Source organism: Gymnoscopelus braueri (assembly GCF_963280865.1).
Source record: "Gymnoscopelus braueri genome assembly, chromosome: 4".
In the NCBI taxonomy this organism is placed as follows: domain Eukaryota; kingdom Metazoa; phylum Chordata; class Actinopteri; order Myctophiformes; family Myctophidae; genus Gymnoscopelus; species Gymnoscopelus braueri.
In genome coordinates, this window is record NC_137605.1 from 5231500 (window position 1) to 5258607 (window position 27108).

Here is a 27108-nt window from a genome sequence, read left to right on the forward strand (position 1 = left end):
CGACGGGACTTTTGAGACAGCCATACCCAAAATGGGTTGCCTTTTTCGGGTACAATGGTGTCACTGCCCGCCCCTACCGGTTCTCTAATTATTATTTTTTAAATAGGCTTTGTCATGATTAATTGACCACATATATGAAGTTAAACAACTAAATTCTATCCAAACGATATCTTATAAGTAAATTCCGTGCCTCAAAATAGAAGTTAGAGAGCTTTTTGAAGTAAAAAAATAGCGGAGAATTGGCCGCACAAGAAAAAGATGGCTGCCGTTCGTGTTTTGGGCTCACTCGAACTCGCCACCTGATTGGCCAACGTAAGCTGTCAATCACAGAACAATGAGCGACGACGCTGATAGGCGCGGCCGTTTGGCATACACAGCCAATATTGCAGAGAGGCGGTTCATGCCAGACTCACTCCAGGAATCAAATAGAATTGAGATTTCCGGAGGGAGGGTTTACCAGGCTAGAGAGGGAGGGCAAGGGGTATTAAACTCAACTCTCCATTCTGCCCACCTTCCATGTTGGAGGAGGGAGGAGCTGTTATATCAGTTATAACTTAATATGTTTTAAAAAGGCATTGTAATTATGAACTGACAATTGCATGTAAGGATGTGAGGCATGGTACATTATAATTCTAAATGCTATAAAGATGGTGACTAAAATATTGAAGGTAGGGCCTAAGTTGTTAAAAGCTGAAAATGTTAATTAAATGTAATGTTTTCAGTTGTCATAATAATATAAAATTGTATTAAGGTAATAGAGTGCCCAAGAGAGATTTTACATTTCCAGATCCACATCAGACATGTTTCTTTCTGGCTCAGCCCCAAGAAACGAATGAGCTCAGTGCCCCCATACCCCCACCAGCCCATCCACATCCAGCCCTGCTTACATGCAAGTAATCTGGTACCTTACTGTTTATCTGTTATGTATGTGTTCTGCTTTTTCATAAACAAATCTAAATTTAAAAAATATATACTTTTCCCCTTGTATACAGTATGTATTTTTATGTGTTTTTGCTGCAAAACACATTTAGAGGACAGTAAAGATAAGATTCAACCCGAAGTGTTGCATTCATTAATTGACGATCCACAACTTCTGTTACTGTATCAATGATCACTTTACTGAATGAAATGAGGAACACTTAAAGAAAAAGAAAAAGCACTGCAATGTATACAATAAAATGTCATTGGACATGCCCAAGAAGGAATAATACTAAAAGTAATACAAATGAAGACAATCAAATTCTTTTTTTGGGCGGTGAAACCGCCCCTATATGTGAGGTTTGGATATTTGCACACCAAATCCTGCGCTGTGATTGGCCAAAAATGTACCCCGCCTAACCCTGCACCGTGATTGGCCAATCACAGTCTATTCAGGACTGTGATTGGCCAGTGTCACGCACATGTGTCATACATGTGCATAGCCCTATATAAGAAACCATAACTTTAAAAAAAACATAAATTTGTTTTTTTTAAGTTATGGTTTCTTCCATCACTTCTTCCATCACTTCTTCCATCACTGTGATGACCACTGTGACCTCACCGCCCACTTCACACTGGGTGTGATTTTTTTTTTTACTATTTAAACATTTTGAATAAAATATTTGCACATCCACTTTGTTCAGATGCAGGTGCGTTGGAATGAAGCAATCATGAACAAACGTTCATGAACAAAAATCCCGCACTCTGCTGGATGCTGCTGAGCAAGAGCAGAGTGCAGGATGTTAGTTCGTGAATGTTTGTTCATGATTACATTACTATTGACAATTTGTCAAATAAGATGCGATTATTAACATGTACAGGGTGAAATGCCATTACAACGAGTCAACGACAGCATTTACAATATACTATGTACATGTGTCATGTTGTCAACAGTAGAGGTGAAGTCTTTATAGTCACTGAACACTCTGTTGTTCAGACCTGCTGAGGATGACATCATTTTTACAGGGCAAAACGTTTTCTTCTTATATTTTCTATGTCCCTGAGCTGGTTGGCCACATAGTTTACAGAGAGGCAGACTGTGACGCTGTGACACTTTGCCTACTCCTGTAAACTGTTCCTTGTTCTTGCGTTTTTGGCAAGTAGACTTCGCCCAGGATGGACCACTGTCCGCACCAGTTTGAGCACCGGGTGTTATGGGCATAGTTTTAGGGGCTAATGTAGGTGGGCCAGCAATGCCTGGGGTTGCCCGACTGGCAGGTATTGTGGGTTGTGTGGAGGGGTCGGCAATGCCTGGGGTTGCCTGACTGGCAGACATTATGGGTTGTGTGGAGGGGTCAGCAATGCCTGGGGTTGCCTGACGGGCAGGTATTATGGGCCGTGTGGTGGGGTCAGCAATGCCTGGGGTGGAGGAAGGGTCAGCAAAGCCAGGGTTTGCCTGACTGGCAGGTATTATGGGCCGTGTGAAAGGGCCAACGACAGGCCGTGGCAGTAGCACACGAGGCAGTAGTGGTGTTTGAGGCCAGGAGCGTGTGGAGGGGCCAGCAGGGGCAGGGGCAGGCATTAAGAGCCGTGTGGAGGGGCCAGCGATACCAGGGTTCACTGAAGATGCTGAGAGGGAGGGCACAGGCCTGGTGATGGTAGAGGTGGCAGGGGTATTTCTTATAGGCCGTGGCAGTAGCACACAGGGCGGCAGTGGTGGTTGAGACCAGGAGAGTGTGGCGGGATCAGCAGTGGCAGGCATTATGAGCAGTGTGTAGGGGCCATCAGTGGCAGAGGCAGACATTATGAGTTGTGTGGGCGGATCAGCAGCAGGGTTTGCCTGACCGGCAGGCATCATGGGCCGTGGGGAGGGGCCGGCAATACCAGGGTTCACCGTAGATGCTGAGAGGAAAATTCAGTGAAAATGCTTAGTGGGGAATAAATCATAAGGTCTTGAGGCAATCAGATGAAAAACACACTATTTATAATTTAGGAAAGTTGAAAATCGGTCAGATTTGACCGGAACACTGCAGGAAGGTTAATGTTGTAGTTTTTAGTATGCGTTTTGTAATATGTTTTTATGTGGACCCCAGTAAGACTTACTGATTGCCATGGGAACAGCTAATTGGGGATCCTTTTCAAATCAATAAATACATACATGTGATATTGATGGTACCATATATACCAGCATTAAAAATCGGCACACTTTCCCACACGATGCCAAAATTTTATATACGGGTGAATTGTAGGCAGTTCAAGTGAGTGGGAACAGGGTTTTATATTACTGAAACATTGATGAGAGATAGTCCTACAACAGAAAATAATAAAACAAAGAAACTGTGAGAGCACATTGAGAGAGCACATTGAACGTACTTGTGTCCAGGAGGTCTTCAAGTTCCTGTTTAACAGGAACATTCCTGGTGTCCAGGAGGTCTTCAGGTTCCTGTTTAACAGGAACAGTCCTGGTGTCCAGGAGGTCTTCAGGTTCATGTTTAATAGAAACAGTCCTGGATGGTTTTGGAGAACTCATCTTCACCTGCAGGCTGGACTGGTCTGGAATGAAGGAATATAATAAGGACTTTGATGGGTTGTAGATGAAGGTTGAGTGTAAAAGAAAGGGAACAGAGGGTGTAAAGATAAGGAACAACAGCACCAGCAGCACACACAGCACCGCTGCCGCCAGCGTCATCGCCGTGCAGTCGGGATCAACAACCGCGACTAGCAAGACGATAAAAAAGAAAGCCACAGCCAGACTGTACCATGATGACTACATGAAATTTGGCTTCACGTTTATTGGGGATACATCTAATCCTTCTCCACTATGCATCGTTTGTGGACATAAGCTTGCAAACAGTGCTATGGTTACCAGTAAGATGAAAGTCACCTTGAGACCAACCATGAAGAAATCGCTACAATGGACATAGACTTTTTCGTGAGTTTGAAAGCTAGTAATGCGAAACAGACAACTGTATTGTTATCAGTACCCACCAGCACCAAGGTTTCTGACAAAGCTCTGGAAGCTAGCTACCAAATGGCAGAGCTAATGGCAAAGTTACAATTGTCACATACAGTGGCAAAAACATTTTTAGCATCAGCATGCAAAATCATGGTAAACACAATGTTGGGACCAGATGCTGCAAAATAAATGGAAAAGGTGCCGCTCTCAAACCACACAATTGGCCGACGCATTGAAGACATGTGAGTCAGACATTGAGAGTGCCGTCATACAAAAAATTGTGGAAAGTTTGCACTGCAGCTTGATAAATCAACAGATGTAAGTGGACACACACAGCTGTTGGCAAACTTGAGATTCATTGACGGAGACATCATCAGAGAATTATCTGTTTTGCAAACAACTGCCTGGGAAAACAACAGGAGAGGACGTTTTCCGGTTGACATCGGAGTATTTGGAGCAACGGAACTTAAGCTGGGAAAACTGTGTCAGTGTGTGCTGTGGCCCCCTGATGGGGCCACATCTATGACCTGGCGACACAAGGGATTTGTAAGCAGAGTCAAAGAGAAGAATCCTGACGTCATGGTTTACACCGAGAGGCGCTGGTTGCAAAGACTTTACCAAAAAACCTGTCAGCTGTGTTGGATGATGCGGTATCGTTAACTTTATTAAAGCACAACCTTTGAAAAGCCGGCTGTTTGCCACCCTGTTCGAGGAAATGGGGGCGAAACGCAAAACGTTTCTGTTGCACACCGAAGTGCGGTGGCTCTCCAGAGGGAAAGTTTTGTCGTGGGTCTATACTGAGGGGAGAATTACAAAGCTTTCTGTCTGAACATCTGAATGAACTGAACAGGCGAATGCAAGGAAGAACTGAGAATATCCTCACAAGCACATATAAACTGACAGGATTTCGGGGAGACTGAAACTCTGGCGGAAGCATGTGGATAAGGGCAAGCTTGATATGTTCCCCTCAGCAACACTGGACACACAATCACTCCTGCTTTGCATGGGGTCATTGCTCTGCATTTGAAAAGTCTTGAGGAGATTTTTTTTTATTTCCCCTCAACTTCCATGAAAAACTTCGGTTGGGTCCGTGACCCATTCAACTCGTATTCTGCGCGATCTAACGCGATCTAAGCTTGGACAGTTTTTGGTTGACTGTTGGAAAAGAATACCCAGCCATCACAGACAGTGTAATGGCAGTGTTGCTACCCTTTTCTACAACCTACCTGTGTGAGCTCAGCTTTTCAACCCTGACTTACATAAAACATAAACACAGAGAGAGACTGAGAGCAGTTGACCAGGAGCTCTGTGTCTGCTTGTCATCAGTCTCAGCCAGGATACAAACTCTGTTCAGCAAAACAAGCTCAAGTTTCACACTAAGACAGTTGTATGATGGCCACATTTTTTCTTTTCTTTTTATTTTTTCTTCTTTTTTTTTAAAGGGATATTTGTATTGTGGCCTAGAAGTGTTTTTATTTATTTTTACAAATCGTTTTATTTAGTTTTTAAAGTATTTTTCTGGGAAGGTGAATCCAACTCCTCCGTTCATGCACTGACAAAGTTTATATATTTGTAGGCCAAATTGAACATGTGTGTGCTGTTTTTTAGTTTAAGCAAAACAAGTTAAAATAAATGGTGAAGCTGAGGCACTGTCTCTGTCCTTTTTATTTTCTTTTTAAAGTCATTTGGCGAGTGATTGCTGTCATGTTGTGTTTTTAGAAGTATATTGGGTTCAGCACCAAAGAAGTTTTACTCTGGGAAGGTGAAATCAGACTCCTCCATTCATTGCACTGACCCAAGTTATTATATTTGTAGGCCAAAGACATTGGCCCCGATTCACTAAGCAATTTACGACCATATTTTGATCGTACCAGCATTTACGACAATTCCTACACTAGCAGTCAAATTCATTATGTTTTTTTGTCTGTGATTGTAGTGGAATGTCCGACCGTTTTCAAGTCAGCCCAGAGGCTGTCTTACCAGGGATCAAAGCTGTGCGTATGTCGTTAGAATGCTTTATTCTTCATGCAGAATAAATTACAGTGCCGAACCTAAAATAAAATAGTATGTGCCCAACCTTTGTCAACACATATATATATAAAAAAGAAAAGATATGTCAAATGATGGGTTACATGTCGGGAAGCCGACATATCGCCTTTCCGACGGTTACTAACCCTATACCTAACCTAACCCTAACCGCACGCGGAAGCCACGTAGTCGGAGTAGTGGGATGTCGGAATTATGAGCGGTACCCCAAATGATGTATTGCTTGTAGCCTATGCATAATATAGACATGATGCAGATTCCACCGCTTTTTATTTATTTTCAAGGTTATCAGTTGCATTTAGAGCTGAATTGTTAGGTCCCTCAGTGTGTTTGCCAGTGTCTGCCAAGCGGGTCATCTCAGCCAAAGTGTCACTTAATAATGAAAATAGGCTATCATGCCTTAATGTCACTGCGGAGGCACAGACACACCTCCAGTGTCCGCGCGGTATTAATTTATAATACTGTAGGCCAGTGTTTATCAACCCTGGCAAATGTCCCAATTTTGTGGGGACACTGCTGAGGTGTTCCGCACCGTTTGAAGAAGGTGTGAACCCAGCCCCTCGAGAACAATAGCGGCGATCATCCGTCAATCGATACGGCCATCATCCGTTTCACACACAGCCACGGCCCACACCCGAGTCCATTCAGTGTAGCGACCATCACCCATAGGAATGCAAATATGTTGGCCTACCTGGTACTGTATAAAAAGGGCACAGGGTATATGCTTTGGCACTCAGTATTACTACATTGTGGGTCGGAACGGGCCAATACGGCGGCCAAGAGCCAAGAGGGGCTGTCATATTATAACCTGCCATGGTGATAAATGTCTGACAATAAAACACTAACTAACTGTACTAACTTTAAATCGACATAAGTGTTAGATTTCTTATTAAGTGCTTCTAAATCGCTCCAGGGTGTTAGTGTAAACGTAATTTGTGGTGTTTAATTACTCCACGGAGATCGGGAGATGGTCTGTTCACTCGCAGCTGCGGTAACCGAAAGTCTCGCCTCAAAGCACGCTACCCCCATTTGTTTTCGCGGACCAGCAGTTCTTGTATTTGTTTTACTGAGGATAAGGTTAGAAATGAGTTTAGTATTAGGCATAGTTTTACTGATGTTACGTTTAGGAATAAGGTTAGGTTTAGACATAGTTTACTGAGGTTACGTTTAGGAATACCAGGTGGGCGACTGTGTTTTGGGGCGAGTGTTTTGGTAACCGTCTGTAGTGGGTAACTGCGCATGCGTCCGCAATAATGCTATCAAATCCAAAATTAACTAATTTAATCAGTAATCAATAAGCTCTGATCCATAATCGGATAGCAGCGTTCCACTTGTATGCTGGATTTCAACATCATCTTTTTACCTCGGTAAAGGTGAGCAATGTTCATTAGAAAAGGCTTATATCCTTTCCACGTTTTATTAACCTTTTATTTGGTAATGGGGTTAAACCTTATAAACGTATTTATTCTCATTACACATGAGAGCATTTATTACTTGAACCATGAGTGCGATCGAAGGACTCGCTTCCAGACAGAACAGTTGTACAAGTTGTCAAGGCGATGCAACGCAGCATCTGTTATTCTTAGACGAGAGACGAAGTTGAACTTGCACCAGTGTTGCCAGATGTTGTGAGAGAAATAAGCAACCAGATCTAGGAAAACAAGCCCAAAAGAAGCAACTAAAGCACTTAGACCATTATGAGCACTTTAATTAAAAATGTATACATTGAAAATAGCCGATCTACAAGCTAATCTACAAGCAAATTGAAAATAGCCGATCTACAAGCTCACAACGCTTTGCGATGTGATGCATTGTGAGCTAGATCTGCTATTTTAAAAAAAACATCTTGAAATAAAATGTGAAATATTTGGATTAAGATTTTTTTTTTGCGTATCTAGGTGTGCCCAGGGATTTGTTGGCTATGCCAGGTGTGCCTTGGCACCAAAAGGTTGGGAAACACTGCTCTATAGCAATGAGTACTATCAGAGTATATAGCTATTTAACACCTTTTTTAACCATTGAAAATCACTTGCCCTACCTTTAAGTAAAAGTATCAATTCCACAATGTAGAAATACTATGTTACAAGCAAGTACAAGCAAGTCTGGTATTCAAAATGTACGCACATCTTTTGAAAAAAGCAGATCTACAAGCTCACAATGCGTTGTGATCTTGTAGAACGGATATGTTCATATAGGCAAAGTATATATCGGACTGAAGTGGTTAATGCATGTTTTCAAAATCTACAGAATAACTAGTAAATCAAGATTTCAAATGACTGTATCATATTATATAACTGTTAGGTTGATGATATATAACAGAACAGGATAAAAGAAAGAGAGCAAAGCAAAGTTTGTTGTTTACCCAGGGTGTTGGACTAAGTTAACACTTATTTACAGCCAGGCCCTGCATGGAAGCCTTGCTCAAGGGCTATTCAGCGGTGATTCATGATTGATGTGATGAATTGGGGAATCGAACTAGGGACCTTCCGGTATCAAGGCCGCCCCTCTAACCACTAGGCCACCGCTGTCACGAGAGAGAGAGTGTGAGTGAGTGTGTGTTTGAAATGCAGCTTAAATAACAAACCTGCAGTTTCTAGTTTGATGTGTGGATGTAAAATCACGTCCAGCAGTTTGTCTTGTCTCTCCAGCAGAGTTTCTAGTGTCTCTATCACTCTCTGGAAGAGGTTGCACATGAACTCTTCAGCCGCACTGAGGCGCTCGTTGACAACACCCGATATCTCCTCTCTCACCGACGTCAGGTGCTCATTTATCGACAGCCGTAGAGACTCTATTTGAAACATTTTACCTCCTTTGTGAGACATTTCCCACCGCGCTCTTAGTTGCTCACCCCCATGGAAAACAACTCGCACACTTCCGGTTCCGGGTGAAAATGGTTCAAGCATGCGCATTAAAGGATTCAGACACTGTTCCTTAATGCATTTCGCCCCCTGGTGGAGGAGGTGTGTAACTGTCACTGAATAGATTGATATATTATATTAAAGATAGATAGATAGCTAGATAGATAGATAGATAGATAACTGTCATTGCAGAGAATACAACTGATTGCAGATCTGATAGCAAAACTTGCAGATCTACAGGGCTTGTACATTTTGGAAAAATCTTGAAAGTGTTTGAATTTGTTTTTTAATGAGTTTGAACTGTCTCTACACAAATCTTCTCTTGGGGGGGGAGCGTGACAAAATATTTTCAGATGGGGGTCAAATACATATCAATCTGGGGGTCCTTTCACGAGCGACTGCTTCAGGGTCCAGGTGGTGAAGAAGCAGGTGGTCTTCTTGGCAATGTGAAGTTGACCCTGCACTTGGTACCAGTATTGGTGAGTCTCCTTCAGCCGGTTGGTGCCATCTTTCACCTGATTGATTGATTGATTGAATACTTTATCAACAGTTTGCAAAAAAAAAACACAGAGGTACAGTTTCAAAAGGATGCTAAAAGGATAAACCCAAGAAAGCACTATGGCCATAGGCGCCGATTTATGTGCGCGCTAGTGGGGACTCAACTCGACCCCTCTAGCCACCGCCCCCCCCACCCCACCACCCGCGACCGAAAAGTCATTTTTTTTAAATGTAATTATATTTCTTATTGTCTAGTTGCATTGTTAATTTGTTGCTTTTATTTTTGTTTCAATTAATTCATTATTTTCCTTTTAGTTTTCTATAAAAGCCCTTTAGACTCACCCACACATAACTAGGCTATACTTAAAATAATCAGACAACTTGTCTTTACTTGAATGACAGGGATAACCAGTTAGAGTGTCTGGTGCAGCTCTTGTTCTCATGGGTCCTCAGCTAAGCGATAATAATAATACAACTTTATTTATATAGCACCTTTCATGACATGAATGTAGCTCAAAGTGCTTTACAGAGCAAAAACTACTAAGAAGGGCTTCACATAAAAATCAATATTAATGAAACAATAAAGCAAATATAAGAGTCGTGTGTACTCAATTCATTGAAACATTTAAAGACAAACAATAATATACAAAATATGCATATAAACGAGGAGTAAAAAAAAATATGTACAGTAAACAGTTGGGGGTGGGTGCATTTCTGGAGATAAGCTTGGGCTTTTTAACCTTCTACCTTACCGGTTTACGGAAGGCAAAGGGTGAACCACAAAAACTAGCTGAGGCATGTTGGAGGAGGTTGGCCTGGAAGAGATGAAGCGGTCCAGAAAGGTCATCAGGGTTGCATGGGGCCAGGGCCTCCTGTTGCTGGCAGCACTGCCACTTGCTGTCGTTTCACCAGCCTCTCTCCTCTCCCTCACATAGCGATCTCACAGGTCTCTCCACTTTTTGCGCAATAATTTTTCTGTGAAAATAAATGGTACTGCGGGCCATACAGCAACTCAAGCATTGATAATGTACATGAATTCAATTCAATGACAAAACACAGAACTACTGCACAGCATAGGCTCACAGACAAGGGAAGGCTATAAAGTTAGCTAATAGCCTAGTTATTGAGATCATTTCGGGCCGGCTGTGTTATAAAATATATACAATAATAATAATGATAATAATTCTGTTCTGTCTGTGTGTGTATATTTATTAATTATGAACAGCCGCACCGTCCATTGGGTTTTTTAATGAACAAGCGACGTGCAGGCAGCAGAGAAAAGTTGCTGCTGCCGCTGGCTTGCTGCCTCTGAACAGCCATTTGATTTACAAGCTCACTGAAGCTCACAATGCATCATGATCTAACGCGTTGTGAACTTGAAGATCGGTTACTTAAATCAGCCATAAATCAGATAGACGACAGATGCAGAAGGAGACAAAAGCCTGATTTGTAGTTCGTCACATGGCGTGTTGTGCACTGAACATAGCAGATCTGCAAGCCCAGAATGCAACACAGATGCCACGCGCTGTGGGTTTGTGGATATGCTGCTGCTGTGCGTGACCGTTGTACCGTCAAAGTATAAATTACAGGCAGCAGCAGCCAGCGAGACAGAGAGATAGCAGAGTAAGGCTAGTCTTTTGTGTGCAACTTTGCACGTTTTGTAGGCTATTAACAGTTGGACATGTGAAGTTGCCATTTCGGCAACTATAAGTCCATTCTCTCACACACACTCTCTGCTATAATTAGAGCCTAATGGCGCAGCCTACTGGCGATCTTTTCTTTTTTTCTGGCTATAGGGCTGGTCTCGGGCCTAAAATTGTGGCAATTGTTCGGGCCAGACCTTCATTTTCAGGCCAGTTGGGAACTCTATATATGCACCACTTTTTACCTGCTGCTTCAAATAATGAGCATTTCCTATCAATATCTGCTGTATAATGAATAGAAAGATTGACACAGTGGCCTTTCAGGTCTGATCATAACACGAAGTTGGCTATTTGTTAACTCACCATAGTTTTTTTTCTTCTTTTTGTACACACACCAAACCCCTCAACCAATCCCCGAGCTGCATGCGGCCATGCGCTCAATGCATTCATGGATTGAAACAACTTTTTAAACCAATTCGTTTTTTTATCAGCATGCACTGAATACACATGAAGGCTAGTTCCTGATCATGAGCACGGCTCCATGTTAAACGTCCATGCACGTTACCGACTAGGAGCATCTCTGCATGTTAAATTCAAGGCAACCTGGTTTAAAAAGTCATACTCATCCATTCATTTTAACTCATTGAGTGCCAATGAAATAAAAAAAATATGAGCAATTTTTCTCAAATTTCTTACCTTTTTCAAGTAGTCACAGAATATGTATCTCCAGTATAATCGATCCCCTGGTGGTTGCTAATCACTGAGGGTTGCACTGTGTGGTTTTACAAATGTCAACGAGGTCATGGCGACCTAGTTGACATTCATTGTCTGCCTTTGAAAATAACATGTCTGGGCCAAAAATACATAGAAAAAAAGTAATAAGTTAAACAAGAAGTGAATGGAGCAGCAAATCTTCAAATCATGATATCTTGGGTTCTGAACATTTTTTTTCTCCAAAAAAACGACACGTTGCGCCATTGCGGTAAAACACGTGAAACGCGTCAATGGCACTCAACAGACCGTCGCAAGTACAGACGTCTATAGGATACCACGACTACCTTTACATTTTCCATTCGAGAAGATAAGAATTGGACATTTATGCCACCGGACCTTACCAATTTGGATGCACCATACCGTTTCAATCACTGTTTGGGTTGACGTTTGGGTCACCAGAGCTTTTTTTTAAATACATACAGTAACAAGCAAGACTTATTACCTTTGGACATTAAGGTGAATGGATGCATCCAAATCCTTTGAAAACAAAAAAACATAATTCTAAACATTTCCAGATGGCAATAAAACATTGAGAGCAGCTTCTTCCCAAAACATCCATTCACTCACTAGAAAAGTATCATATCTTCTGAACACATCACCATATGAACCATCTAACCAAGTATAAGCAGCCCCCCCCCCCCCCCACATCCGCCATCACAAGACTAGGAGCGTTTACTTTTGCTGAACACATTGAATTATCTACACGTTAATGCTTCATAACAGTGAAACTGTCCCAACAGTAACAGCTCTAAACTGTAATCTCTAAGATTGTATTTGTATCCAAGACGTTTCATTGGCATCCTGGACAAGAAATAATGGTCATACATTTGAATGAAAAATAACCACCCCCCCTTTATAACTCCTCATACTGTATGTGATTTTAGGCTAATCCTCACCACAAATTGTAAAGGGCTTTTCCCCTGTATGAGTCCTCATGTGTCTTTTTAGATCACTCTTTCGAATACAACCTTTGCCACACCTTGCACAAGTAAAGGGTCTTTCCCCTGTATGAGTCATCATGTGGTAATCTAGATCAGCCTTTCGCATGCAGCCTTTGCCACACATTGCACAAGTAAAGGGTTTTTCCCCTGTATGAATCATCATGTGTGATTTTAAATTATCCTTTCGACTACAGCCTTTGCCACAAACTGCACAAGTAAAGGGTTGTTCCCCTGTATGAGTCGTCATGTGTGTTTTAAGACGAATCATGCTAACACAGCCTTTGTCACAAACTGCACAAGTAAATGTTTTTTCCCCTGTATGACTCATCATGTGTGTTTTTAAAGCACCCTGTTGACTACAGCCTTTGCCACAAACTGTATATGTAAAGGGCTTTTCCCCTGTATGAATCATCATGTGTTCATTTAGGTGACCCTTTTGACTAAAGCCTTTGCCACAAACTGTACAAGTAAAGGGTGTTTCCCCTGTATGAGTCATTGTGTGCATCTTCAGATTTCTCTTTTGATTAAACATCACTTCAGTGATGTCATATTCAGAACAGTATGAAGAGAGGAGCTGTTCATCACTAGTTGGTTGTGATGTTCCACAGTCCTCTACATACGTTTGTGTATGCATGTGTTCAGTTGAGGTGCTGGCTACAGGCTCTGAGTCTCTGTTTTCATCATGATCTTCACTTTTCAGTGCTAATATTGTTGATTCGTCAGCCTCTTCTTGTCTTGAAAGTAGCTCTTCCTGTTCCTCTTTAATCTGTGGAGGCTCTGGTTCCTCCTGGACCAGACTGGGGCTCCTCTCCTGCTGTTCAGGTGAGACCTCTTTAGACACAGGGAGGTGCAGGAAGTCTAGGCAAAAGATACAATGAGAGAAAACCAATAATTGTTTTAACTTGAAAAAAAAAGTCTACCTTTGATTGCCCCATTGATCAGACTGTGTGTTTGTGTGTGTGAAGGCAATGCATATTGTAAAGCACTTTTGATTAAAGGCGCACACTTTGTGCCAGAGGTTTATTAAAATAGGGTACATCTAGTGCCAGCATATCGAGGGACAGCGAGTGCATTTTCCGGCAGCGGCTGCTGCCGAGGCAGCTCCGCGGAGCTGCCGGCGGCGCCAGCTTTGAGAGTGTGCTGCGTTTGTGTAACGCAGTCCCCACCAATATTATTTACGATTCTGTGCCTATCGGTACATAACTCGGACGGCGCTTAGTCGAATAGCAGACCATCGGCCGGTCGTCGCGGGCACTCGCGCCAGGAGGCGCTCGGGCGCGACTCCTTGGCCTCAAGGTCTGCTGATTCGGCGCGCCTCCGTCATGGTCCAAAACTATACTTTATCGGCGGAAAAAGAAGTTGACTGCCGCTCCTCCACCGGCAGTTTCCGCGGCAGTTCCGCTGCTCCGCCGGCAGCTGCCGCTCCACCGCCGGCAGTCACTGCCGGGAGCTGCCGCTCCTCCACCGGCAGTTCCGCGGAAGTTCCGCGGCTGTTGCCGCTGCCGGAGAATGCACTCGCTCCTTCTGAGCATATCTTCCATCCACTTACGCTGATATGTTGCGTGCTGTAGAAGCCCCGACGAGGACGCACATGTAAACAAAGCCTGCGTGCGAGACGGCGGAGGGTCCCGACTAACGCCTGGAACAATAATATTTCTAACGCGATCCTCCATTGCAGAGTGATCGCCGATCGAAAACGGCTCATTTCCACCACATTAAAAAGAAATAGGAGATATTAAGCTTTTAGTCAAGGAGTTTTTGATTTGATTTGATTTGATTTATTTGAAAAGCCAAAAACCACATGGTCACCGCAGTTCGAGGATAACACAAGAAAGTCCTGAGACTTATTTCCGTTGAGGTCCTCTTACAATTAACAATCAATACGTTAAAAATACAGTACAATACAAAACACATATAACTACCGAAACACTACATAGACACAAGTGACATACACAGTACACATTACACAACAATACAAAACACAAGTAACATTTACAGTACATACATACAAACAATACAAGAACACATGTAACATACACAGTACACAAACAAGTACTACCTTATCTTTCCTAGTCTAAAGACCCTCTATAGGGGAACCTTTTCTAATAGACATGATTTAGTTTTGTATTTAAAAGTCCTCAGATTGGTTGTCAGTTTGACACTGTTTTCGAGGTCATTCCACTGTGTGGCTCCTATGTAAGTAAATGATTCCCTGCCTACTTTACTTTTAAAAGCCGGATGGCTCACATCTGCTACACTGGCTCTGGTGAAAAAATGGTGTACTTCGCTTCTCTGAGTAAAACATGTCTTTAAAAATATGGGGACCTCACCATATATTATCTTATGAACCATGGTCAATCTGGCCATGGTTACCCTGGATTCCACTGGGAGCCAGTTGAGTTCTCTAAACTGGATCCTACCTATATGGGATCTGGGTTCTAACCCTAGAATGACCCTGATCAGTCTATTCTGAGCTGACTGTAGCTTTGTTTTGAGGGATTTCATTAAGCCCTCGAACCAAGATGTACATGCAAAATCAAAATGGCACATAATAAGAGAATTGGCCACCACCTGTTTTGTCTCCCTATCCAAGTACCTTGCTGTCCTTGCCAGAAATTTTGTCAATCCGGAGACTTTGCTCAATACCTTGCTGGCCATATTTCGGCCATCTAGATTACCCTCCAAGATACATCCCAGGTATTTCACCGATGATTTTGCTTCAGTTAACATTGGAGCGGACGCCCGGAAGCATTTTTGACATGGATCCACATCCGGCCTGTCCTTCTTAGAGACTCCTTGGATGATCCCAAAGTTTCGTTAGAGCGCCCTGAGTGCCTCTGAGCCATGCATACTACTACGACATCTCACAGGGATGCCAATCACTGAGCGACAGTATAGCACCTTCCAGACCTTGGTCACATAATACATTTAAAGGGCTATTTCACGTAAAAAAAAAACTTCTGGGGTCATTTCGTTGTTGTCGGGCAGAAACCAGCTACCTCCATTTTTCCGCTTTTGCATTTTTTTATTTCTATAAATCAGTGCTATGGAACACCCTTTACGTCTGTGTGTTGATTAAAACAATATTGAACCAATGAAAAGTATTAAAAAGTGCTTCTGACAAAACCAGCTAACTCCATTGGATTCTCAAACTTTCTGCTAAACCAGCTAACTTCACCAAAAGGGGGTGGAGTTAGCTGGTTTTGCTGACTCCAGGCTCCACCCCCTTTTGACCTCCAACCTCCTTGTGAGCTTGGAGGTCCATTAAGCTGTTCTTATCAATGACGAACAAAACCTCCTAACTCCACCTTTTTGTTTTGTTTTTGTCATTTCCTGAAAAATGAACATTTTGGAGTTAGCAGGTTTCTGACCGACAGCAGAGATTTGCATGTCTACTCTGACCTTAGTGTGCACCTCAGACAGTTTTTAAGTAGCTTGATTAAATATTTAGATATTTGATATTAATTCGATCAGACACGCCCCCTCCTATATAAACCCATTCAACTTCCAAATGTGTGTTAACTGCGTTAATCAAGCACACAAAGGTTAGAGTAGACATGAAAATTACCCTAGAAGTGTTTTAAAGTGAAACACCTCTTTTAAGTCTATGGAGCACCATAGATATATTATAGACTCTTTATTTGAGCAGAGTATGGAAAACATCAGTCTGCTGTCCTTCTCTCATGTCAATGAGATAAATGCCAAAGCACAAATGTTAATGTCAGCATTATTAAGGGGCCATGGCCAAAGGGCTGTGGACCCTTATTGCATCTCTACACTTTCGCTATTATTCTTTGTTTTCATAGTTCTGGCCTAACCGTGTGGTAACTTTTTTACGAAAACCTGCAATATGGTAGAGGGTTATGCCAAACGGCCAAGGCACGAAACTCCCAACCATTGGCCAAAGGGTGGCGCTATAGCACTCAATTGAAAAATGGCAACTTTGAACAGGTACAACTCATACCCTGTTTGACCTACAGACGTGAAACGTCGATACACACATGCGTCTCCTCATGCCGAACAACTTTCGTGGTCTGACTTTTGACCTCTGACCTTTAGATCTCCCACCATTTTGAATTATATGAAAAGCAGTTAAAATCTCCTGGGATTTTAGAGCAATCAACACAAAACTTTTTACACATGAGCTTTGGACCTATGCCGACAAAACTGTAGTAGCGGATTTTCCATAAGTGAAAAGATGAAGCTTTTATGAGCCAATGAATATTGCAGTTTTATGAAAATTATTGGTCTGCCCCTAACACATACTTGCAGACTCACAGTTGTTTGAAACTTTGCAGTAATGTAGAGGGTCATTCCATCACTAAAACCAATATTACTCCAATTGGCCAAAGGGGGGCGCTATAGCAATTGTTTTTAAATGCTAACTTTAAACAGGCATACGTCATGCCTCGTTTGGCCGACAGCCATGCAACTTGCTTACACATGTGCCTTGACTCATGAGGACCACATCTATCATTTTGACTAGTAAGCTCCGCCCTTAGATTTTCCACCATATTGAGCAGTTTGAAAAATACTTAAACCCAGGATTTCTGAGCAATTTGCGTGAAAGTTCAGGTGTGCTGGTCCAATGGCTTCTCCCTACAGCATCTGCCTCGTAATCACAAGGTCGCCGGTTCAAGCCTCACCTCATGCAGACATGATTTCAATTGTATTGCACACAACATGACTGTATCAATTAATGCATGTGCAATTGTTAAAGATAACATGAAGTGATTATTTGAGAGTATGATTTTTCAATGTATGACAAACTTCATTTTGAAAATAGCCCGATCTACAATCTCACAACTTTTCAGATAGCAACACTTTACGAGCTTGTAGATCAGCTAAATTCACTAGTTTTGGCAGCCTGTGACAGCCTGTGAGTCTGAAGGTTAAGGGTTCGATTCCTGTCTATGGCCATGGGTTGAGGTGTCCATGAGTGAGGTTCTTAACCCTGGATTGCTAGCCACAATTAGCACTCTGATCAGCTGTTGCGAATGCTCATTTGTTAATTATGACACTTGCTTACACATGTGCCTTGACTCATGAGGTACACATCTGTCTCTTTAACCAGTAAGCTCCGCCCTTAGATCTTCTGCCATTTTGAAAGACACTTAAACCCTTTTTTCTGCCCAGAGTTTTGAGCACTTTGTGTGAAACGTTCTACACACACTCTATGGACCATTATCTGAAAATTCTGTTTCTATCTCTCATTATGCTATTATTGCATATTGCTTTTTGCCTATCATTCCATGGCCCCATTTTATCGCTGCTTGCAGCTATATTTTGTCATTGTACATGTGTTGTTTTTGAACATTGTAAGTTCAGCACAATTGCCACTTAAAATCTTATGCACTTTTAATTTAAGCTCTCAGGGATTCAACTGGACTGTTTTGATATTTGAATTGTTATTGTGCAGCAGTTGTGCATGTTGAGAGGAAGTTGGCAGTTGATTTTCTGTTATGTTGTTCCAATTTATGCAATTCTATACATTGTTTCATGTATTTGAAAGTTAAAATGTCCCTTGCAAAGCAATAAATCAATGATCAATATATGCTTGTTTTGTTTAATAATTGAATAACTATTTCATTTATTTAATGAATTAACATTAATCGCAATGATTAATTATATTGTAGCCCACTTTTTTTTGGGTAACATTGACCACAGCAAAGTAGTTTTTTAACACAGTGTTGGGTATACAATCCCAACCCAACACGCAGGTTCATGACCATAACCCAGCCCTGCTGGTCTACAATAACGCTGGGTTGGTCACCCAAATAACCCAAATTGGATCATTCTCAAACAAGCCATTTTAAGTGTATACAGTATTTAGTAACAACAAGGGACACAAGATAAGAAATGAGCAAAGTCATATATACATGTATGTATGCTATGTAAAGCACTGAGTGTAAACAAGGACAGTCAGAGTTTTAAAAGTTATGTAATATGTCATGAATGAAGGACTCTTCAAAGTGCTGGCCCATTCCTTCTATACCATTTGGAGGCATTGTAGCCTCTCACCCTCATGCACTTACCAGCTAGCCTCGGAAACCCATGCATTTTTTTTTTGTTACAAAAGAAAAAAAGCCTGGGGGAGCCATGCAGGAACGATGGTCTTAGGACCTTGTTATCTCCTAACCAATCAGAGTGCAGAGGGGCGTCGCTCTAAATTTGGTGACGTCAGCGTGCTCCGTGCACAGGCCGGGGGGGGGGGGGGGGGGGGCGAGGGGAGGGGAGGCGGGGACATAGATTGGTGAAGCAATAGGAATTCCCACACGAATCCGGGCGGCAGCGTTTGGATCCGCCCTTCAAGACCATCGATTGAGCTCGTTGTCTCAGGCTACTTACCAGCTGACGTCACTGAAGTCTGTAAAGGTTCAGGGCTATTAAGAGTTTAGGGAGGGCATTGGAATAGGCTGGTCGCAAGGCTCCTCCTCCTTAGACACTTTGAGAAGTTCCCCATAGACTTGAATGGGAACCAAGGGGCCAGCTTGAGATTTTTACACTGACTCCAATACGGACGAGACAGTTCATATGAATGGCCTGTAGTTTAGCTGTTTTACCCCTGCTGGTGTCAGAAAGAATTTATCTTAACGCAAGCGGATGGGCTTTAGACAAACTTCAGACTAGATTTTCTTACCTTAATAAAAATTGTCATAAGTACAATATGCTTCCAGTCGCTAGATTAAAGTCTCCTTTCAATCATCATGATATGCGTTTTGGTAAACTATGGTCCCATTTATTTTAAAATTGACGATAAAGTAGGTCCCGATGATTTGATTGACAAGCTACACAACCAATAGCATTCATTCCCCACCTCTGCTTTTGATTGACAAGCTACCCAACCAATAATGGTCTGGTGTCATTCTGCAGGATATGACGCTATATGACGCGATATTGAAAGATGGCGGATTTGAAATTGCTGAACAATCGGCTTCATTTACGGTCTGTAGAGTCTTGGGGAGTAACGCTGTCCATTATTTGGAAGTATAGGAACCAGGATTACTGCATGTTTTTGTAAGGGTACATACCCTCGGGGACACAGGGAGAACATGCAAACTCCACACAGAAAGCCCCTTTCGCAGTGCCTTATGGGCATTGATGACGCGGAGGAGAGAACGCACCCCTAGCACCCACAGCGTCCCCGGCGGGAATCGAACCCAGGACCTTCTAGCTGTGAGGCGACAGCGCTACCGACTACGGCCAGTGTTTATCAACCTTTTTGGTGCCAAGGCACACCTGGCATAGCCAAAAAATCCCAGGGCACACCTAGATATACGGTGTGTGTGTGTGTGTGTATATATATATATATATATATAGCTGGAGCTCTCATCATCTTGTAGTAATAATGAGTGCCAAAGCATGTACCCTGTGCCCCCTATACAGTACCAGGTAGGACAACATATTTGCATTCCTATGGGTGATGGTCGCTACACTGAATGGACTCGGGCGTGGCTGTGTGTGAAACGGATGATGGCCGTATCGATTGACGGACGATCGCCGCTATTGTTCTCGAGGGGCTGGGTTCACACTTTCTTCAAACGGCGCGGCACACCTCAACAGTACTCGCGGACCAAAATTGGGCCGTTTGCCAGGGTTGATAAACACTGGACTACGCCACCGTGCCCCCAAATGAAATTATGGAGGATTCTTGGAGCAAGCAAGCAAAATTGCTTCCTAATCTTGTAAACAAAGGCCTGCAATATGCACAGGAAGAAATGTCATTGCCATTACTATTTCAACAAACATATTTTATATTCACTTCCAAAGATAGATGGTTCTATGGCATCTTATTAATGAACTACATTATTATCGGACAAGAGTGTTTGTCTACCACACGGTAAGTGGGACTACAAATAGTAGCCCTTAATAAATAGACAAACAAATGTGACGTCTCTCGGGCGGGCTCATTTCCCAACAGAGCAGATGAAAAAAGTGTTTTTTTTCCATCTAAAATATTCTAAAACCACTAAAGCAATCTGGTAATATCAGGCTACATAGCTTAACTCGGCATCCCTTCAGAAGATGTGTATTTATCTTCTGAAGGGACTCTGGTCTACTTGCCTCACCTAGTGTAGTCTAAGTATAACTTTTCTTGTTTTCCAGGTAGCTAGTAGTTTGTACCCTGCTTAAAGTATCAAGCTTTAATCAGTAGCCTATTGTTTGCTGATAGCTGGACACTTTGTCTTTGTGGAATAGCCCTATTGAAATTGAGTTTCACCCCAAACAATTGCTTTGTTAGTTGAGGGGGGCGGGCCTCCACAACTCACTCTACCACACGGTAAAGGCCCATTCATAGTCCCTAGATGGGTCTAAAACGTGCGTCAGGGGGTGAGGGATTCCGTCCGTTCTTTACGGACGCATGCATAGTCGCTCACGTTATTTAGGGGTTATCTTATTTATTTTAAAGGGTACAGGCGTAATACACCTATTCATCCACTAGATGGCAGTTGCGAGAGTATGTACCGGTACCCATAATGTTGCCATGTCTGCTTATTATAAGCGACTTTGGGCTTATTTTTCTGTAAAGTTGCTTGTAAACAAACAAGCAATTTTGTATTGGTGGTTGCGGTTTTATTTGGGCTTGTTTCTAAAGTGTAGTTGCTTATTTGGGCCAATTATTATTTAAACCAGTGATTCTCAAACATATATTGTAGATCTGCTATATCCTAGTCGATTCTTTTGGGCTTGTTTTCATAGAGCTGGTTGCTTATTTCTCTCACAAAACCTGGCAACACAGCCAGCTGGCATCAGCGCAGCTAACAACATGAAGCTACCATTGTAGCATCTAGCCAAAACAACGCAATAAAAGACACAAACTAGTCCACAAACTAGACAAAAACAATGGTTGTCTACAAAACGTGAGTTTCGACCCCTACTGCACTGTGCTATATATGCTATATATTGTCACAGACCGTGGATCGACGGGTCAAAGTACTTAAGTACATTTACTCAAGTACTTCCACCAACCAACGTGGGTCTTTTTTTGGAGAAAGAGGGCCCGAGGAAAACTTTTTTCCCTTATACTGCCAACGGGCTCCACTGGTACTACAGGCAACGTACAAACGAACGTACGTCGGCCTGACGGTGAATGTCGACTGCACGGAAGGAAATCCTGGAGCCGCAAGTGACGGAGGGGGAGACAAAACCAACAACATAAGGAGCGTTGGCGCTCGTTACGTCTCCTTACGTCCGACTATGAATGATACTTAAGTGGGACTATAAATAGTAGCCCTTAATAAATAGACAAACAAACAAACTAATACACAGTTTAAATAGCGAGCACAATCGTGGAGCCTTTCTTCATGGACCACACAGTCTTTTGCAGACTGGTCTGCAAAAGACAATTGATAATGTGAATTCACACAACCGGGATGGTTTACCAGGCTAATTATAGTATGATACGATTGTTAAAAACCATTATTCAATTTCAGCATATAAAGCATATACTTTATAATGCGTTATGATACATTACAGCACTTCTCTATGTGCCTTTATAACTGACTAAGTTGTGGTAGCTATATCAATTCAATCTTTATTTCAGACTCAGGGTCCATACAACAAAACAGGATGACAATCACACAGAGATAAAATAAATAAATAAAAGCAATAAAATAATAAAAAGAAAAAAACACATAAAAAACAGTCCAACTACAGCTGTTCATAGTCAGTAGAGGCTGTTACGCCAATGTCTCCATATCATGGAAGAGAACTGAGTAGAACTCTTGACAGGGTTAATTAAAATCTTAATAACATGATTGTCAGACTTTTCAAGACGACATATGAATTTGTACATTACATTTCTTAACAGGGCTTGACAGGTAGGTACCCCCAGGTTTACAAACATCTGGCTGGCACTGTGCCATCTTGGTACCCTCACCAGCAACCGCAGATATATAATGTGCTGTTCCATTTAATTTAATTTAATTAATAATGCAGTATGACTAGCACATATAATATGTCCTACAACAGAACACAATAAAACAAAGAAACTGAGAGAGCATTACACTTACTGATGTCCAGGAGGTCTTCAGGTTCCTGTTTGACAGAAACAGTCCAGGCTGGTTGTGGAGAACTCATCTTCACCTGCTGGCTGGACTCCACACACTGGTCTGGAATGAAGGAATAGAAAGACTCGAATGTAAAACATGATCCTTTAAGCTTGTAGCTTAGCTAAGTAGCTACTGCCTCAAAAGTGTGTAAATATGTGTTTGAAATGCAGCTTAAATAACAAACCTGCTCTGTGGAGTTTGATGTGTGGCTGTAGAATCACGTCCAGCAGTTTGTCTTGTCTCTCCAGCAGAGTTTCTAGTGTCTCTATCTCTCTCTGGAAGAGGTTGCACATGAACTCTGCAGCCGCACTGAGGCGCTCCAACACAAACACTCTGACATTAAGCTTCACACTACAAACTTCATCACTTTGCTGTTTATCCAAAACACACAATATCTCCTCTCCCACCAACGCCAGGTGTTCATTTATCGACAGCCGTAGTGACTCTATTTGACACATTTTACCTCGTTTATGAGACATTTTTTCACAGCCCTCTTTGTTGCTCACAGCCATGAAAAACAACACGCACTTACTTCCGGGTAACGTGGGTCAAGCATGCGCAATAAAGTATACTGTGCCGGAACGCTCGCCCCTGGTGGAGGAGGTGTGTAACTGTCACTGAATAAAGAGACAGACAGACAGACAGACAGACAGACATTTTACTGTCATTGTGCTCAGAGAATAAAACTGTTTTAAAAGCAAATAGTTTAAAAATAAACAAAGATAATCATTGAAATGAGACTATGGATACACAGTACAGTCTGTCCCATCAACAGTGAATATGAGTGCACTGCGTGCACGTGCGCACACACACGCACACACGCACACACACAGTCATAGTTTGACCACATAAACCCCCTTTAAACACATTAAAACTGGTTCTACCGTCAGATGCTGTGTACGTCGTACACCTTGAGATTTTTTTTCGTCGCCACCGTACACCTTCAAAAACTGTTCAAAACAGCGTACCTGAGACGCTGATACGCTCTGATACGCTAACTGACGGCGCTGACTGACTGGCGTTAACGTGCACTGTGCTGCTCAGGGCAAAGCGAGAGAGAGTTAAAAAAAACGATTCTGGGCGAGCGTTCCGGTGGTAACCGGAACGCTCGCCCCAAAACACACTCGCCCCCATTCATTTCGCGGACAGAGGCCGCCGGATTAGACCTGGGGCGAGTGTGTTTAGGGACGAGTCTTCTGTGATTTCATTCACCAGCCAGTGTTGCCAGATTTTGCGAGAGAAATAAGCAACCAGTTCTATGAAAACGGGTGCGTGGCGCTGTTCCGACGCCTCGCAGCTCCGACAGCCCGCGAGTCCGACAGCCGTCCCTGGGAGGCCTCGACCCGGCCCAGGGAGCCTCAAAGCTGGGTACTCGCTCCAGTCCGGGGGACCCACGCCTCCGGGGGACACCCGGCTCTCCAGGCGGTCCCGTGGACCCACTCTTAAGCACCCCTCGGCGGGCGTTAAGTGAAGTGGCAGGCCGCGGCCAAAGCACCGCGTGGACCTGGTGGTACAAACGGCGACGAGCGCCCATGGGACTATTATGGACTTAGCGCGTTGGACCCGGCTCACCGGCCGGTCCCGCGGACCTACTCTTAAGCACCCCTCAATGGGCGATAAGTCGGGGGGTCCCGCGGCCTATGGACCGCAGGCACCTGGTGGTACAAGCGCTGCCGCAAGAGTTTTCATGCCCATTAGCAGGGTCTTATTTCCTCGCTGAGGACTGTCTTCTTCACTCTACGGCTTGAGCCGATGTCATTTCTCTTGGCTAAAGGTTTCGCTGGGTAGAGGACAGTGGGAATCTCGTTCGATTAACTCAGGCGATCCCCGCGGCGTGCGGATCTCCTCGCCGAGCCCCGTGATGGGGCTCGAGGCGAGGCCGGCCGCGGTAGCCCTCGAGCGGTCCGTGGCAAGACAATGGGAATCTCGTTCGAATTAACCCGGGCGCAGCCACTGCCGAGATACGGGACAACCGGGCCGCAGGGCAGCACGACCAGCATAGATACGTAGCTGCTCGCAGGTTCATGTCAGGCTCCCCCACCGCCGACACCATCAAGGTAACTTGACTTGCGGGTCGGGGGCTCTGGTTTACTCGACTCCTGCGTGCCCCACACACTATGTGGTGTGCACCCATGTAAGGTACTGTCCCGGCGTGGACACTTGGCAGTGCCTGCACGCCCAACTCACACAAGTCTGCTGCGCCCTTTAAGACAAGCATATGCTACTGGCAGGATCAACCAGGTAGGCCTCCTGTTCCGCCGCGGACGTTGCGCCCAGCTGAGGCGCGCGCCGTGGGGTTGCCGGTCCGCGGAGACCGCCCAGGCCCCCCGTGAGGAGGGCGGCGGTGTGGTGTCTCCCGGAGGCGCGCACTGCGTCGGTCACCACTTCTTCCGTTGCCCCTCAGCCGGACGAAAGCATGTTACAGGGGATTGGTGCCCGTGGCCCGTTACGCAGCTGTTTGGTCGGTCGCCGGAGTACGCGACGCAAGCAGGGTTTGAGAAACGGAGTCTCCGGAGCGCGCCTTTGCGCCCCCGCGGCGTGCGGATCTCCTCGCCGAGCCCCGTGACGGGGCTCGAGCCGAGGCCGGCAGCGGGGGCCCTCAGGCGGTCCGTGGCAAGGCAACTAGGGCAGACGGTGCGTCTCGGTCTTGCTCGGCCGGGGTCGGCGGCGGAGGAGTGCGGAGGACAGGCCACCGAGGCCTCTCCGCACGTGGTCCCTCCGCGCCTGGTCGGGCCCGCAGGCTGCAAGCAGCGTCCACCGAAGCACACGAGGTGACGGCGGGGCCCTTGCAAGAGGCGGGCTACGAGTGCCTATCGGTCAGGGAAAAGCAGCGGGTTCCACGGCCCTTGCGGGCGGCATGGTTCCCGTGAGTGGCCACCGTGGCCGACGGCGGGCCCTGCATTCGGGCAGGCCTGCCGTCTGTGGTCCCAGCGTCCGCACGCTGGTCCTTATATCCGGTCTGGGAAAAGTTGGCGATACTCCCGGGAGAGAATTAAGGAGGAACTAAGGAGGGGGCCAGGGCAGAGCCCAGATCCACGTGGGCTCCACCAGGACCTCCAGGGCGACCGTCCGCCCGGCCGTGCCCGAGCGGAGGCCTCTCTCTTCCCATAAGCCCGCTGGCAAGAGGCCTCCGATTTCATGGTTCTCTCCCCCCTCGCGGGGAGGGGGGAGAGGGACCCACGGCCACCACCACCCGGGCGCCCCGCTCGGGCACCCGGGCCGCCCCGAGACGGAGCCTCGCCCCGGGCTTCGGGACGGCCGAGCTCCATAGGTACGTTCTGGAACAAGTCGGCACCTCGCCAGGGAGACTTTTTCACAGGAGGGTGGCAGGGACGAGCCAGGCGCCTCCTGGGCCACTGGGAGGGGACAGGGAGGTACGACGCGGAGATCCAGGACAAGGGACCCCTCGCGGCCCCGACACTGCCCCAAGACCATGCCCCGGTCCCGGGCATGGGCATGGTCCCTACCTACGAGATGGTACAAGTGGCCACTCTCCACCCATTCGAAATTTCCAGCAGGGGACAGGCCTGCAGCCCAGAGCTTGCTGGGAGCTCTGGACTCTGAAAAAAAACATGGCTTTTTTCCGAAACCTCCAGGATTTGGGGGTTTTTCGGCCGCAGTTTCCCCGGGCGGCATCCATGGGACCCGGGGGGGCACCGACGCGTGCGCACCCCCGCCCCGGATCCAACGAGCCCTCCGCCGGCCCCGGGCGACCCAGGGACAGGGAGGTACCGGCCGTTTTGGCCCGAAAAGCCGAAAAAGAGCAGATCGACAAGCTCAAAAAAAATCTCAAAAAAGTTGAGATTTTCGGCCGGGGGTCCTCCAGGGGGTCCCTGGGGACCTCTGGAGCCCATGCAGACACTTAGAAACATTTTCGATTTTTTTTTTTTGGGAGAACCAGGATTTTGGGCGGTCCGTGTCGCCGTCTCGGCCCCAGGCAGGTGCCTCCGTGCTGGGCATAACTACCTGATGGCACGGGTCGGCCTTTCAGGCACCTCCAGGAAAATTCCTTGAGGCAGGAAGGCAGGGGCCCACCTCCTCCAGAGGCTCCTGGACTTAGAAACATTTTCGAATTTTTTTTGAGAACCAGGATTTTGGGCGCTCCGTGGCCCATCGCTGCCCCAGGACGAGGCCTCTTCCTGGGCATGGTCCCTACCTACGAGATGGCACCAGTCGGCCCTTCTCCCTGGCTCTCCCTTCCACACAGGCCAGGGGCCAGGGAGCCCAGTCCCTCACAACACAGTGCCGGGTGCACACTCGCCCGCTCTACCCGCCCCGGGAGCCACCGTCCCTGGGTAGGAGGTGGTCCATGGACCCCCGATGGGGACCAGGGACCGGGGACGGCGCCGCCTTGTGGACGCCGGCGGTATTGCGCCCCAAGACAACAGCCTTTTACAGGCTTGTGGATCTGCTCTTTTTTCA

General features: G+C 45.1%; 2 protein-coding genes across 2 annotated transcripts; both read right to left on the reverse strand.

Annotated features, from left to right (window-relative positions):
* Window positions 1-1643: 1643 nt before the first annotated feature.
* On the reverse strand, window positions 1644-8741 carry LOC308083943 (uncharacterized protein). Its single transcript, XM_080426376.1, has 3 exons — window positions 8505-8741; window positions 3292-3471; window positions 1644-2820 (listed from the first exon to the last, which is right to left on the reverse strand). The coding sequence occupies exons 1-3, from the start codon at window positions 8719-8721 to the stop codon at window positions 1835-1837; spliced, it is 1383 nt and encodes a 460-aa protein (XP_080282502.1). The 5' UTR covers window positions 8722-8741; the 3' UTR covers window positions 1644-1834.
* A 408-nt stretch (window positions 8742-9149) lies between these two features.
* On the reverse strand, window positions 9150-23242 carry LOC308084535 (uncharacterized protein; the record flags this gene model as incomplete). Its single annotated transcript, XM_080427201.1, has 5 exons — window positions 9150-9293; window positions 13359-13492; window positions 22648-22746; window positions 22871-23003; window positions 23219-23242. The coding sequence occupies 5 exons, from the start codon at window positions 23240-23242 to the stop codon at window positions 9150-9152; spliced, it is 534 nt and encodes a 177-aa protein (XP_080283327.1).
* Between the last annotated feature and the right edge of the window lie 3866 nt (window positions 23243-27108).